Genomic DNA, 14,679 nt, shown 5'->3' with positions numbered 1-14,679 from the left:
CTAAAGCAAAGACTTTATCCATTAAATAACCTGTTCTACACTTTGCCTCCTTTGATAGCTCTGAAGTAGAGCGGAGGACTGGAGGGGTATGTACTTTTTTGATTTCATGTGGAGACCAACAGTGTCGACTCAAAAGCAATGAAAGATCTTTTTTAAAATTTTACAAAAGCTCAAATGTAAGAGAAGGGTTACTCACAACAAAGATAAAATTAAAAAGATATATTATGTGTTAGATCTGCCTGTTCAGTTTATACAAAACAACTGCTGGATCTTGCTTAATACTGAATAGGGAGCTGTTATATTTATTTCTACATAAATCTTTGTATACAGTACAAAAAAGTGTCATTGATGGCAATGAATTCACACAAAAACTGTATGTTAATAACAAACTACAGAGAGTTTCACAAGCGTGATCATACCAACTTAATTTCTTGGACTTCACCCAATAATGAATGACATCACTCATTCATATGTCAGCTACATACCTAAATAGGTACAAAGTTTAAATACATACCTAAAGTTTGGGGCTATAATTTGAACAGTTGGACACTGTTATTGATCACTAGTGCGCCAGTCATTTGAAAATCTGAGCCTACAGAGGAATTCAGCAACTGTCTGCATCATGGCCCAAACTGCCATGGGTAGGTGCTGACACTGTGACATTTTGAATGGACGTTATAACCAGTCATGTCAACCAGGTTTGGGGCTTTACTCTCCTCTTTCAGTGAGCAAAGCGATACAAATCACAAAAGAAACAAGATCCTTTAAAGTAAATTGCTTGTATATCTTTCACGCACTTAACAAATTCTTTGGGCTCAACCCGCTGACCCTAACCTTTAGGCTAACCTGACCTCTGTGACCCTGTTTCTTCACCCTGATCCAATGAATCCTGACTATGGCAGCATCCACACGTATTGGAATTTTCCACTTTAGTTTTCTAAAATATCTCTGACCATTTCCATGAAAATGAAAAAAACGATGTCAATTGTTATCAAGTGCATGCCAAAGCAACAGGTGGCAAAATAACCTCAACTGTGTCGAAATGTCAGCGATCCAGGAGCCTGAAAAAATACTGAACACGCAGTCTGCCAATAAAAAAGGAGCTAAAGGCACAAACATTTGATGTTGGAAAACAAAATCTTCACTCTGGTTTTTCAAAATCTCCTTTCATAGTGACCTAAAATAAAATTTATGTGGATGAAATGTCAAAACGGATAGGAAAAGCTACGTTTACTTATTTTCTGTGTGTGTGTGTGTGTGTGTGTGTGTGTGTGTGTGTGTGTGTGTGTGTGTGTGTGTGTGTGTGTGTTTTACAAATAATAAAACTATTTAACACTATTTAATGTGTAGCTTAGTGTACAGGTGTGGGGACTGTACACTCGCTGTTCTTGCAGTTGACGAAAGTGTGTGAAGAAAGTAAGAAAAGCTAGCTCCACCGTCACTGTAGCATTCTGAGCCAACCATCTCTCACATTAAGCTCATCCGAAAGGCCAAGTAAATGCTGGCAATGGCAATGTGTTCAGAGGGTGACGGGTCAATCAGTCACCACATGAGCAAGTTCTTTGTTTCTAGTGTTGTGCGCTTGTCTAATATGAATGAAAAGATTATTTTTTCTAGTAAAAAACAACAAGAACAAAAAGACTTAGGAGTTTATTGAATCTCCTGTGTGTTTTTTTCCCTTTATACAAAAACCTTTCAGAATAGATAAATCGGAGCTGCCCAGTTTTAAAACCCATTAATGAAGTGACGAAGCTGAGGGAGAGTTTCACATTACTGAAATCTTCCTCAGGCAAAATGTTAAAAAACTCTTGCTTGGTTTCAAAATGTACAGTCCTCTTACGAAAGCACATGGCTGCGACTCGATAATGCCATCCCTACTGTAAGCCTCTGAAACATGAGCTGTTTCTTTGTGTTGTGTTTCACATACTGCGGGCTGGAGTTTTCACTGATACATCCAAGCCACACGGGGAAGCATGGCAACTCGGTGGTTTTTGGGGGCAAATGCAGGCCAGCAGAAAGAAACCCTGTTGTTGTTTTGTTCCCGCTCACCCTGAATGATACGCAGAGAGATGGAGTTTCTTGTATCTCGATGCGTACGTGTGGCAGTGGCCTAGATTGTGACAGGATCAGGGCATTACTCCTAATCCACCAGATAGATGTCATATACATGCACGCGCACAGAAACACTGAGAAAGAAAAGTGTGTGTGGGGGGAGAGGTGGAGAGTAAAAGAGGGTGAATTAAAAAAATAAAAACGTGAAATCACATATGCAAGTTCAGTGCACTGCTTGCACAGTCGTACCAGCGCTTGTGTGCAGAATGCACATATGGCGAAGTCATGCAAGGTTTCCAGCTATGCACATGGGATACTGTTCCATTTGATTGCGTCATAATACTCTAGTGTAACTATACGAGTAACTTGGGTGTTGAGCAAGGGCGTCGATGTCGTCGGGATTTCTAGAATTTCGTAACATTTTATGCCACATATACTTAAAAAAAATCAAATGTGGCCTCTTTTTCTAGAAAACCCTATTATCCTTCAAATGTATTTCATTCCTTCTGCATTAAGTTTAAGGAGAGATAAGCACAACTGAAAGCAATTTTTAGAGGGGATTTAACATTTCAAAACATGTCGCCACATTATGAAGACCAAAGATGTCAGTGTGTCCCAGCACCCCCTGTTTGAATCCTCAGTATTCAAATCTCAGAGTCCCTACTGTTGATATTAAAAGAAGCTCTGAATGTCATACACAATGAGATAAAAAGAGGAAGAAACATCCCACCGCCCCCTTTCAAGCCCTCTGTCCCTTCTTTCTCACCAGATTACATGGATGTGCTGAGAGGAGGCAGAGAGCGAGCGCGAAAAGAGCAATGGAGAAAGTCACAACGAATGAGATGAGGGCAGGAGAAAAGAAAAACATAGACAGAGAAGGCAAAGTATGAATCCTTTCCCCCCTTGTCGCATCTGTGCTGCTCCCCGTACTCTCATAGAGGAACTGTGGGAGCATCATTGTTTTGATGGATGACTGGGCCTTAACTGGCCGACCCTGGAACTTACACGTGGGACAAGAGGGCAGGAGGCTGAAAGGAAAACAAGAGTGGTTTGCGGATATGTGTGCGTGTGTGTGCTATAACTGTGCTCTGGGTGACTGTGTACTTTTAAAACATTGCAGGATGGAAATGGCTGACTGAAGCCTGCACTTGTGTGTCATTACAGCAGCTTTGTGCATATGTATGCCTGCTTTAGAAGGTGATGATGAAAAATGTGCTCTATTCTATAACCACAAGCTTGCTTGGAAACACACTCCATTCTCCTTCCAACAAACAGCTATGCATGCTTCATGTATTATATACTTATGCAACAAGCATTTCAAAACAAATACACGCAATGAAATTTCCACTAGATACCATTTTGACGGAAAAAGTATAACTCCTGGATGTTTAAAAGACTCATAAAGCTTGACTAGCAGCCTTTTTCTCTTACATTATTCCCTTTCTGAGTATCAAGTCTTTTAGTACTCCCACATTCCTCTTATGCCTTAATGTCTTTTATGCTTAGTCTCAACTCAGACCGGCGCATTTCATCATCTCTGCTATAAGATCCTCATTGCTAATTGTCAACCTGAATAGTCAGACCTGGCCATGTCTCTCTCTCAAAAAGTCTGGCTATGTTTCCAAGCACATCAACTTAACACGACGTTTTTGGATTCCAAAACCTCCAGAGCCACGTTTGTCCCCCTCAACAGCTCCCAGCGGTCTGTCAATCTATACAGTCGCCAGTTATTTAAAAAACCAATAAATGAAAACAGAGAAAACAAAAATTAGTCACCTAAAAATTGTGTCATAACCTAATCTATTACCTTGTGTGTTTGCCACTTAATTTGGTAGAACCTCATAGCTGTGTTTAACGTCGATGTATACATATTAACGGCTCTTTTAGTTTCCAAATCCAAAAAAAAGAGGAGAAAAATGGAGAATTCAACCGTGTGTGGATATGCAACTGGATTGTACTCCAAATTTAACTGAAACTGGCCTTTTTAAGCTTTTGCTATTAGCCTGCAATATTTTTTATTTATTATCAGAGAAGGCTGCTTTAAATTTCTTTCATTGGCACAAATAGATAGAACTGACCTTCCTCCATATCACAAATATTCCGTTTTGTTGATAATGAAAAAATTTACAACACTGAAATGTAGCTTTTTTGTTTCCACAGTTTCATAAATGCAGATGAAAATGCTAATTAAAAGTACCCAAAATTTTGTGAACAATTACTGGAGACAAGAAACACCTGGTAAAGATTTTAACTCTTTACACTTATCAATAATGTAGATAGGCTATTTTACACTTTACATGCATTGACATGTTCTTCATAAGATCAAAAATGTGTCTCAATACAGATTTTTGTACAGATTTGATCTCGTAAATTCATTCAGTTATACAAGCTAAGCTTAAACTATTGGTAAATTAGCTCATGCTTAAGAAAATGAATCACCAACTATCTTGTAATCATTAGAGCACAAATTTAAAAAAATCTAAATTTTAAAATTCCAAAATGGACTATTAATAAACTAATTGTCTTTCAGTTTTAATTTAGCCTGTGGTTACACATAATAAGCATTTTGATGACATCACCTTAGGCTGTGGGAAAATCCATCCTTTTATAAACCAGATGATTAAACAAACAAACAAAAAATAAATAAATAAATGAATAATTTTTTTTTGTTCAGTAACAATGAAAGTAACAATTTGCAGTAATTGCAGCTATAGTTTCAGCCAGGATGTGACTATACCCAGTATGCTAATGTGCATGTAAACTTCCTTGATAAATATATCGGATGAGGATTGGATGATGTGATGAGCCACAGGGATCACACATGGATACACACAAACACACACACACATGCATACACACACATGCACATGGTATAATCACAATTACACAAGCAGTAGGGAAATTATCTGATTTGCCATATGTGGTCTGTCTATCCATGCCAAGTAATACTGGGATGGACAAAAACATCTGGCCTTGTATCAAACCTGCTACCAAACATACACTCATGCACAGATGTACAAACTCACACAAACACACACACATATAGTAGGGATGTGATATCTAGAATAGTGGTCTATGAAACACAAACAGCTATATATAACATATATAATATATACAATTAGCTTTAGCAATGAAGCAATGAATCACAAGGTACAATAAATGACAGCAACAGTTTATAAAAAAGCATTTTATTATATTTTTTACACTCTACATACTTTGGAGGTTTGTTGTCACGTGCATCTTGAGGAACCTCAAGTAATCTCACTGTAGCTAAATGTTAATGAGGTCATGGCTCTGTTGAGTCCATGGCATCTACTGCAGATCTGTTTGTTCTGCTTTCATGACTCTGGCTGTTTGTTTGGTTTGATTTCATCAGAATAAACCAAATGAAATTCAAACTCCTCAATGTACACAAATCCAAACATATAATGGTCATAAACCTCTGCACAATATTATATACGCATGTGTGTGTGTGGCTGTGTCTGCAGTAGTGCAGAGTGTGAAAGCACTCACTGTCAGCATCAGCGAGGAAGAGGAAGCTGAGGAGGAGCAGGCCTGGACAGGAGTGCATCATGGGATATGTCGACACATGCATGCTGTATCAGCCGTGAGCTCACTGCCTCACTGTACAACAGGACAATAGAAACAGGCTCTCACAACCTGGGGAGGGAAGCAGGGAGTCAGAGAAAGAAAGAAAAGGAAACACAGTTATTACAGAAAGTCCAATTTTTAGAGAATTTCAGACATTATATCAACTGTGGCTACACACACACACACACACACACACACACACACACACACACACACACACACACACAGACTTGAAGTGTGTGAGTTCCCTCTGGGCCTCACACTCCAGTTATGCAGCTGCCTCTCCCCTTCTCGCTTCATTAAGACCATACTCTCATTGCCAGAGGTGTGTTTTGATGTGTGTGCACTTGTGTGTGTGTTTGAGAGAGAGAGAGAGAGAGAGAGAGAGAGAGAGAGAGAGAGAGAGAGAGAGAGAGAGAGAGAGAGAGAGAGAGAGAGAGAGTTGACTAAGTAGCTGATGAATTTCAACTTATGGCAAACATTTGGCATTAAAAAAATCAGCGACTATTGAAGTTCAGTTATGTTTTTTTTAAATCTCCCAAGCAAGCAATGGTCTGAGTTTTTCTGCTTTATTTTTTTGCCCATTATATAATCTACAAAGCTTTAAAGTACTACAAAGTACTTCAGTAATGGATTTCTTCCAAATGTGCGTCATATCGTCATGATTTCAAATTGATAAAAAAGGAATGACTGGCTTTAAGATGGAGGGGTGGAACGCTAGAGCAAGGGATTGATGGATGATGGGCAGATTAAAGTGGGAGGAGACTGACTAGTGTTATCTGCTGGCTATGTTGCACACAGTGTTGGATCAGCATACAGCTCAATGTCTCTATCCCTTCATCTTAAGCCTCCTTCCTTCCTTACACTCTGTCAGGTCCTTTCCTGCTTTTAAAGTCTTTACTCTCCAAAACGTTCCCTCGTCACTTCCTCATATCCTTTCTCTTTAACTTACGTTCCTTCCCTTTTCCTGTCATTTGTTGTTACTCTCTCCATTGCATCATTCTTTCTGCTTTCCATCAGTCGATTTTTTTTGTATTATTCCTAACTCTCTGTCTCTCTAACTGTCTGTCTGTCTGTCTTTGTGCCATCTGTAGTGCCTGGTGTGAGTGTTTGGCATTAGAAGAGACAGGCGTCAGTCTGTGTGTCAGAAATCTCACAGCTCAAATCACATGACACAATGAGAGATGGCAGATCACTGCTGCTGTCCAGAAGCTGACGGTGTTGAATGAGAGACACTGAAAGTGAGCAGAGGCAGGAGAGGGATGCGTCTAGGCCTGCGCTGTAGTGTACATGCAAGCATATGTGCGGGTTCATGCTCATGCTGCTTTACGTGAATTCCTGTGTTCGCTAACTCTGACTGCAGGTACCTGTAACTGAACTGTTTCTGTGTGTGCATCTACATATGCATCTGTGCGTGCCTGCAGCTGTGTGACTGAGAGGGTATGTGCATGTGTTTGTGTGCCTTCCAAAACTGGACAGATTCATCAGCAACGGCAGCAGCAGTCTTAATCCCCTCCACTCGTGAACAAGCCATCTGATTAAAAAAAGACAAGGGGGGTGGGGTGGAAGAACACTGGAACCCAGAGCTCTTTGCATCCCTGCAGCTAAGGCAGCAAACAACTAAAACCCTCACTGGATTTTCCACTTGGTTTGGTTTGGAACAATTGCTTTGGGATAACCTAGATCTCTCCCTGCACAAATTAAGTCCTGCACTGATTTACACTACTCTAGTACAGTACAGCCAGGCACAATACTTATTGTGTTTCTTGAGGATCTACCCAAAAGAAAAACAAGTTTTTTTGTGTGTGTTCTTACTAATTAATTCACAAGTTATTTTGTTATTAGCTGTAAAAACTGCTCTCAATTACACAAACTCTACTTATTGTACTAACTACAGGGTGACTGCTATTGTCATTCTAAATGCATACTCATAACAGACAGAGCATTCTTCACAGAGCATTCATATGCACATTTGTGTAATTAAGTCTAATTTGCAGAAAATTCAATATTGGTAAGGATGGATCTTTTTTTTTTTATGCGTGTGTGTGTGTGTGTGTGTGCTGTGTATGCCCACTAATCACTGCAGCTTATTCACTGTCACTGGAAAAGCCTGCATTATTTAGTAACTCACTTCACAGCGTGTCACGTTAATTAAAGAGCTAACTCGGGGTGGTTTAGGGGGTGGCAGTGATGGAGGTAGTGATAAATAAAAAGATATGAGAAAAGGTGTGTGGAGAGAGGAGAAATAAAAGAGGAGCGGTAAACCTGTAATGGAAAAAAGACAAAAAGAAGATAACCTGAGCCCAAAATACAAACTTACACACACACACAAACGGACAATCATACACACACAGCCAGGTAGTCACCAGATTGTCATCTGGTGGCTGTTGTTGCTAGTATTACTGACGGCCTAACAGAAAGCCTCCCTCTATGCCCGAGCTTCTGCTGCTGCTGTAGATCACAGTCGGCCCTAAGCCATTCACTTACATTAGTCCCTATCACTCAATTATACACTGTCTGTCTGCCTGGGCCTGCAGCTATCTGTTACACTTATCGCTGGAATAGCTTCTGACAGAACAAAGACTAACTGAAGAGTGGCAGACCGGCTTATGCTTCTACGTCCGGGACAGACAGACGGACGTAGAAAGGTGAACAGGATTAGAAAATATGTCCACAGCCTTGTTTCAGTAATAATAATAATCAAGAAAACATAGAAAAAACAAGGTTAAATTCATTTAAGTGCTATTTATAGCATTTATTTTAATCTATTGCATTCTTCCAGTTGTTACAGAGTCAATTTATAACGGAAACAATTCATTAAGAGATCAAAAGTTGAGAACTGAGGAAGTGCAAGTCAAAAGGAAAAAAAAAAAACAAATTAAAAGAAAGTGAAAATCTGATCCAAAAACGGAAAGAAAAGGAAAAGAAAGTGTGGGCGGATGATGAGAGAGAGGAGGGGAGACTACAAAGCGAGAGCCTAGTACAGCTGGAAGGGATGTTGAGAAAGATAGAGACAAAGACAAAAGACAGATCCTAAAAAGCATAGCTTAAGGCAAACCGTGTGCCACGGAAGAGAACACTGAGAATCCTAATTTGATTTGATATTCCAAAAGCTGAGCCACCAAATGCAATTAGACATACTAATTAACTTATTCTATTTGCCCTGTTGAAATGGTGGCAGACTGACAGAAATGTCAATGAAGAGACAATTTGTGTTTGTTGCATCATAGCGCCGCACGAGAAAAAACAAGATAAGCTAAGTGGCAACAACAAGGTTTTTGTTGCACTCCTCAGCAGCGAGTTCAAGTTTTCTCAAAGACCATATTTTGATTATTTCGGGCTGCTTTCACACATGCAGTAAGTTTTATGGATCAGCTCATACAAACTCAGGAGTGAAAGCTGTCAGCTCATCTCTGGTGCTGTTATTTTATCAAGAAAGTCATCTTACAAATGACCTGTATGAGATCATTTGGTAACCACGGTAACACCTGGTGGTTCCTTGAAAGCACTCGTGTGGCAAAAGTGGCTTTTTTTCTTCTTCTCAAGATGACTAACTTAATTCCTAAAGGACTTCAATTCTCAGCTTTTCCTCCATCTCAGTGTAGGTGGTTTTGACGGCAACATGTCGTTTGATTATTTAACAGCTCCTTAAACTAATACCACGGCTTAACGGCAAAGTTGAAGATGCTGCCTTGTCACTAACACAGGATCTGAAAGCACTCACTGACATAACGGATAGATAACAAGCAGTATAAAATAAGAAAAAGGGGAAAAAAGAGCAAATTGTCAAACTGTCTCCTAGCACAACAAAGAAAACACAGCTGGATATGGCTTGAAGGGAGAGTGTTTGTTTGATGTATATGACTACTGAGCATGTGCGTGCACATAAACTCATACACATGCTGATTACCAGTTATCCGTCATCTTCCCAAGTGTACACAAACAAACTCAAACAGACTCCAGAAGTAAGCCCTGAGCATTTTTTTTAAGAGAAATTATGATCTTTAAAGGCACAAAACTTGCGTTGCGCTGGCACATTTTAATTGCCTCTGCAGAGGATAACTCACCCACCTTTGAGCGTTCAAGAGCAGCCGCTGTATGCAGGTAGATACATCATATGCCCGTGTGTTATTATTTGTCAGTGTGAGAAAAACACAAGACAAGAGACACAGAGAAAGTGCTCTGCCGAGCCACCTCGCTGGCCTTTTCAAAAGTGACTCAGACGGTGGTATCGTGTGGGCGCTGAGACGCACGTAAACTGTATACATCAGCTGCATATCCCGAAGATTCAAATGCTTATATTCAATTATTGTTTTTCATTACTGATGACATTTTCTCAAAAAATTAAGGCCATCTGTGCCTCAACTTTTTTCAATGTTTTCCACATTAGCCATGCATGACAGATCAAAAACCACATAAATTTGTGAACTTGGCCGCAGTTTTTACCAAAAAACTTTAAGATGCTGCACCTTTTGCACCAACGTTTTAAGCCTGTAAATCCAAATTGGAACAATACACTTGAAACTTGACTGCTGCGTGACTTATTGACCTCACCAAGTATAATGACGGAGAAGTGAAGAGCAATAGATTTTAGATGATGAATTGAAATCACATGTATTTGTGATATTAATCTCCACATTTTCAAAATAAGCAAGCTTTACATCTCCATTTGTTTAAGAGGACATATGATTTACTTGCTCTTAAAGATAAAAAGAGATGCCCCAATTTCCTCAGTTCACACCATAACACACGTCAAGCACTTTAATGTGAGTACAATGTGGAACAGTGAGCTGCTGCACATATAGCTATATATAGCTATGAGAACAAATGACCAAATACCAGTTTTCACTGGGAAATGGAGCCCCCCAAAACTCTGAAAAGTCATTTGAGCTGGCTTTCAGGACACTGGCAGCAACAAGAAATCAATAAGACAAACTGAGAGGGGAGGAAGAGAAAATGTGATTGATTGAGATGAGGATTTAGGCTATCTGGCTGTACTCAACTTATCACTTCCCCCGGTTCACCAAACACTCTGTCCTCCTCGCCTCACGACATGCCTCTTATCCTTTCTTTCTCCCTCCCTTTATATCGTTCTTCAGCCTGGCTGCTTCTCTCTCTGCCTCCCCTTTTCGTCTTTTCTCTCTCCTTTCGCTACCCCGAACTTTCATCCAATCCCAAACTCTCAAGCAAACTATCTTTTTTTTTTTGCCTTTGTAAGACGGTCTCACCATCATCTTACCTTTCTTAAGGAGCACTGCAATGTCAATCAAGTGTCTTATCAGGTGGGCGAGAGGGGATTTTGGATTTTCTTGAATAAAAATAAGAGCAAATTTCATACTCAAAGAGGCAAAGAGTACCTATTTCAGATTGCGAGACGGGCTTCTATTTCATTTCAGAACACATTTTTATTTTAATTTGCAGACATTACCCTTTTTTCCTTCCTCCTCAGTTCTGTTTCCTTGATGTTAGAATAAAAGCTTTTGAGTTGGTTCTCCCAAAAGGAAGCTTGGCCCTTTTCAGCAGCTCCTTGAGTGAAAGCAGTCTGTTCTTAACACATGAAAGATGAAAATCCATACTGCTGCGACATTGCTGAATAATGTGGAGACCTCGAGAACGGCAAACTTCACAAGCCTGACTGGCTCAATACCGTTTAATAGCCATTTATGTATTATGGTAAACACTGTTATCACTGATGTAACAGATGACAACTCAAAGACAACATGGTTGCAATTATTTATTTCAGTCGCTCTGAAGCTGATGAATAGTTTGTTTCTATTTTTTTTTTTTTTTTTTGGGCCTCGGCACAATAATACATCCCACTAGCTTCACCGACTGCCTGTGGACTGTTGCCTTCAGGCAGGCGATTTGATTGCTTTAATAGCCGTTAGAGTGCTGAGCCAAAGCGAGTGCTTTTCTGATTGTCAGTCTCACAAAAAGTGCAACTATTGCTCTCCACCGCTGACCATTTATGTCACCTCTTTCTGACAGACCAAAATACCCCGGACTGCATACAGTCTATTAGCAGGCAAGATATTGACATCATTTAGCCAGTGGGTGGTTCCAGTTTTCCCATTATGATTATACATTTCACCAAATAACAGGGAGGAAAAAAAGGGGGGAAACTGCACTAAGCAGACTGCTGAATATGGCCAGTTCACGGGTTAAGCCAGCTGTGACTAACAGACCCACTCTTGAATTTCTATTGGACCATCTCTGGCAGCCACCCATGATATCGAGAGAGCAAGAGGGAAAGAGAAGTAGACAGAGAGGAGTGGAGTGAAGTTGAGTGGATTAGCAAGAGGTGGGGGGATGACAACATGTAATTACCTATTTATCCAGCCTTTAGTGGAAGCCTCATCGAAGGCTAATTGAGCGGTGCATTAGTAAGAGGGCTGTAAAGATAGCAGCAGGGAGGGATGGAGGGAGGAACTGGGAAGAAGATGAGAGATGAGCACCAGCTGAGGGCCATGAAGGTTAAAGAGAGGGATTTCAGTGGCACACAAACCAAGAGCTGGAAAGAGACAGCGAAAGTACAGCAATGCGGTTACTTCGGTGTGGTAATTTTATGTCTGTGCCCGTGTAACTGGAGCTCAGATGCCTTATTTTAAGTAGCAGCAACACAGTGGAAACATTTTCAGCCATGTTTTACACGTATCCTGTTTTCATTAAATGTCTTTTTTTTAAAAAAGCGCAGCAGGAGCTGTAAAAAAGAAAAAATCTTGTGATTTAAAATTCACATTAGAGCAGAAACTATAAGCCAACTAACTCATTAGTCAACTGAAAGAACTGGCAACGTCCCAGCAATGTAGTTTAGCAACTTACCAGGATACTGCACCACTGTCACCTCGGTTATAGTGTACACTCTGCACACCACCTCTGAATTACACCACTTCTCATTTTCTCAATCAAGTCTTGTAAACAACAGCAAAATCGTGCCGCAGTGTACTGGACACTGATAAATCTGCAATGAGCCTCAGAAACAGTAAAAACAGCACTCGTGTACAGTACTTCAAAATCTAGTTATGTCATATTTTTCGTATTCTCGTGCTTCCAAGTGTGCTCATTTTGGCAACGATACCTTCCTCCGGCGGCATTCACTGTACAGCGGAAAGCCTTTATCGCTGGAGGTAAAGTGTCACATCAGAGGCAGTCATCTCTGTAATGTGTTTTAGTATATGGATGGATGGAGAGAGGATAGATCTATGGATCGATGGGCCCGCAGTATGGTTATGGTGTGACTGCTGCTGCAGCCCTGTGACATGCTACACATGTCTAGCAGAACTGGATACACATCAGGGGGAACATGAGTGCTAACACAGGCACACATCCACATCCACAAGCACACATACAAATATCTATCTAGCTGCCAGGGTGACCTCTAAAAGCAGGAATATGGCAGTAATAATTTACAGCCCTTTGAACAGCTCTCACATCAAATAAAATATGGATTTCCTCCAGAAGCGGGCTAACCCTTCTGTAACTGGACCTTTTATCTACAGCTATAACCTATCTCCCAAATCCTCTTCTTTTATATACTATCTAACCTGGGTGCTCAATAGGTTCATCAGCCTGAGAGCTCACTCAGCGCAGTCCTTTACATTCTGCTCACTTCCCCTGAGAGTCCACTGAATGCACTTACAGTACCTGTGGTCTCAAAACATGCAACCATTCACAGAAACAGCCACTCACATGGCCAGTGGTGCTCAACAACTGAGCGAACCTCCTGTTTTCTTTTGACACTGAGGAGGACGAGGAGGAGGAGGCGGCGGCGGCAGTGGAACCACGCAGCAGCTCATAAACTCTACTTCACACATTCACTGAATTCCACGGTGCACCACAAGTCAAGAGATGGCCTTCCTATTGTGAGAGAAAACCACTTTCTTCGTCAATGAGAGGAGTGACTGCTGACTAGATAAAAGCGAGCTCCATTTGAATGTAAAAAGTCATGCTTTTTCCACGGTTCCCTCCGGCTGATTTCATGCAAAGTGGACAAATTAAATCAAATCCTAATCTCTCCTTTTCAACTATTCATCTGTACAAGCTCAGGGAAACTTTGAAGAAGGCTGAAACCTACTGATTACTGGAAAAACACACACACACAAATATTCCTAGCAACAACGAAACGGAGACAAAGGGGATTTTAAAAGTCGTAAAGAGTAACTACCCTCAAGGTCAAAGGGAGTCCAAAAATACATTTCTAGATCAATCTTCTCCAATGTCATGTTACAATGTCTGAACGAGAAGGATGGGGTTACCAAAGCTTTTTTCCTCAGATTGATTTTGGCCAGCAGAGTAGTGGGAGTACATGGGTACGACTCAAAATAACATGCAGGGAAAAGCAACGATGTGAACACCATGCGTGGATTTTTAAATGTGTTTTTTAGCATGTGGCAGCATCTTGAAGGATTCTTTCCAACTATATAATCAACCATAACTATTATAATTAGGAAGGAAACATGTGCCAGAATCTTGATTATGTCTTGCATATGCTGCTGCCAATTTAAAGAAGGTAAAGAAGAGCAGAAAGACCAAGTTGTACACATGCAAAATTGCTTAATGAGGTGTATGTATAAACTGAGAAATAAGAAATAGCTTTGCTTCGAGCTGTGACACATGCAACATCACACACTTGTCACATGTGCCAGTTCCATTGGTTTTCTGCAGGAAAATTCAAACATGCTGGGTAACTTTCCACAACACAAGCTGCTGAGACTACAGTTTACACAAAACCTCATATTTTCCATTGGTGGTTACTTTATATGGATATGAAGTTACATAGTTTGAAAGGACAGAGGTCTGACAAATGGAGAGATGGGAGAGCAAAAAAAGACAGGAGAAAGAAGATCTGATCGCTACGAGTTAAAAAGAAAGACAGGAGAGCGAGACAGAGAGAGAGAGAGAGCCTGGCTATATATCCTTTGGCTCAATAATTAAGAGTGGGGACAATAAATATGTAATGGGGGCTTTTTCCACCAAGTGCGGCTGCCTCTCCTTCTTGGAGATGGGACCACGGGGAGACAGGCCCGGGAAGAGCAA

At 40.5% G+C, this 14,679-nt stretch overlaps 1 protein-coding gene across 14 annotated transcripts in view; it reads right to left on the bottom strand.

The window, feature by feature from the left end:
• Window positions 1-14,679, bottom strand: part of ptprdb (protein tyrosine phosphatase receptor type Db) — a 150,675-nt gene that overhangs the window by 65,326 nt on the left and 70,670 nt on the right. For all 14 annotated transcript variants that reach the window (XM_063476372.1, XM_063476373.1, XM_063476385.1 and 11 more), the window contains exon 6: window positions 5,566-5,712. In XM_063476372.1, the coding sequence (XP_063332442.1) occupies window positions 5,566-5,647 (82 nt within the window). In that variant the 5' untranslated portion in view covers window positions 5,648-5,712. The remainder of the gene's footprint in view (window positions 1-5,565; window positions 5,713-14,679) is intronic.

Source organism: Pelmatolapia mariae, linkage group LG6 (assembly GCF_036321145.2).
Source record: "Pelmatolapia mariae isolate MD_Pm_ZW linkage group LG6, Pm_UMD_F_2, whole genome shotgun sequence".
In the NCBI taxonomy this organism is placed as follows: Eukaryota; Metazoa; Chordata; class Actinopteri; order Cichliformes; family Cichlidae; genus Pelmatolapia; species Pelmatolapia mariae.
The sequence above is the reverse complement of the archived record's forward strand: the minus strand, read 5'-3'. Positions and strand labels throughout refer to the sequence as shown.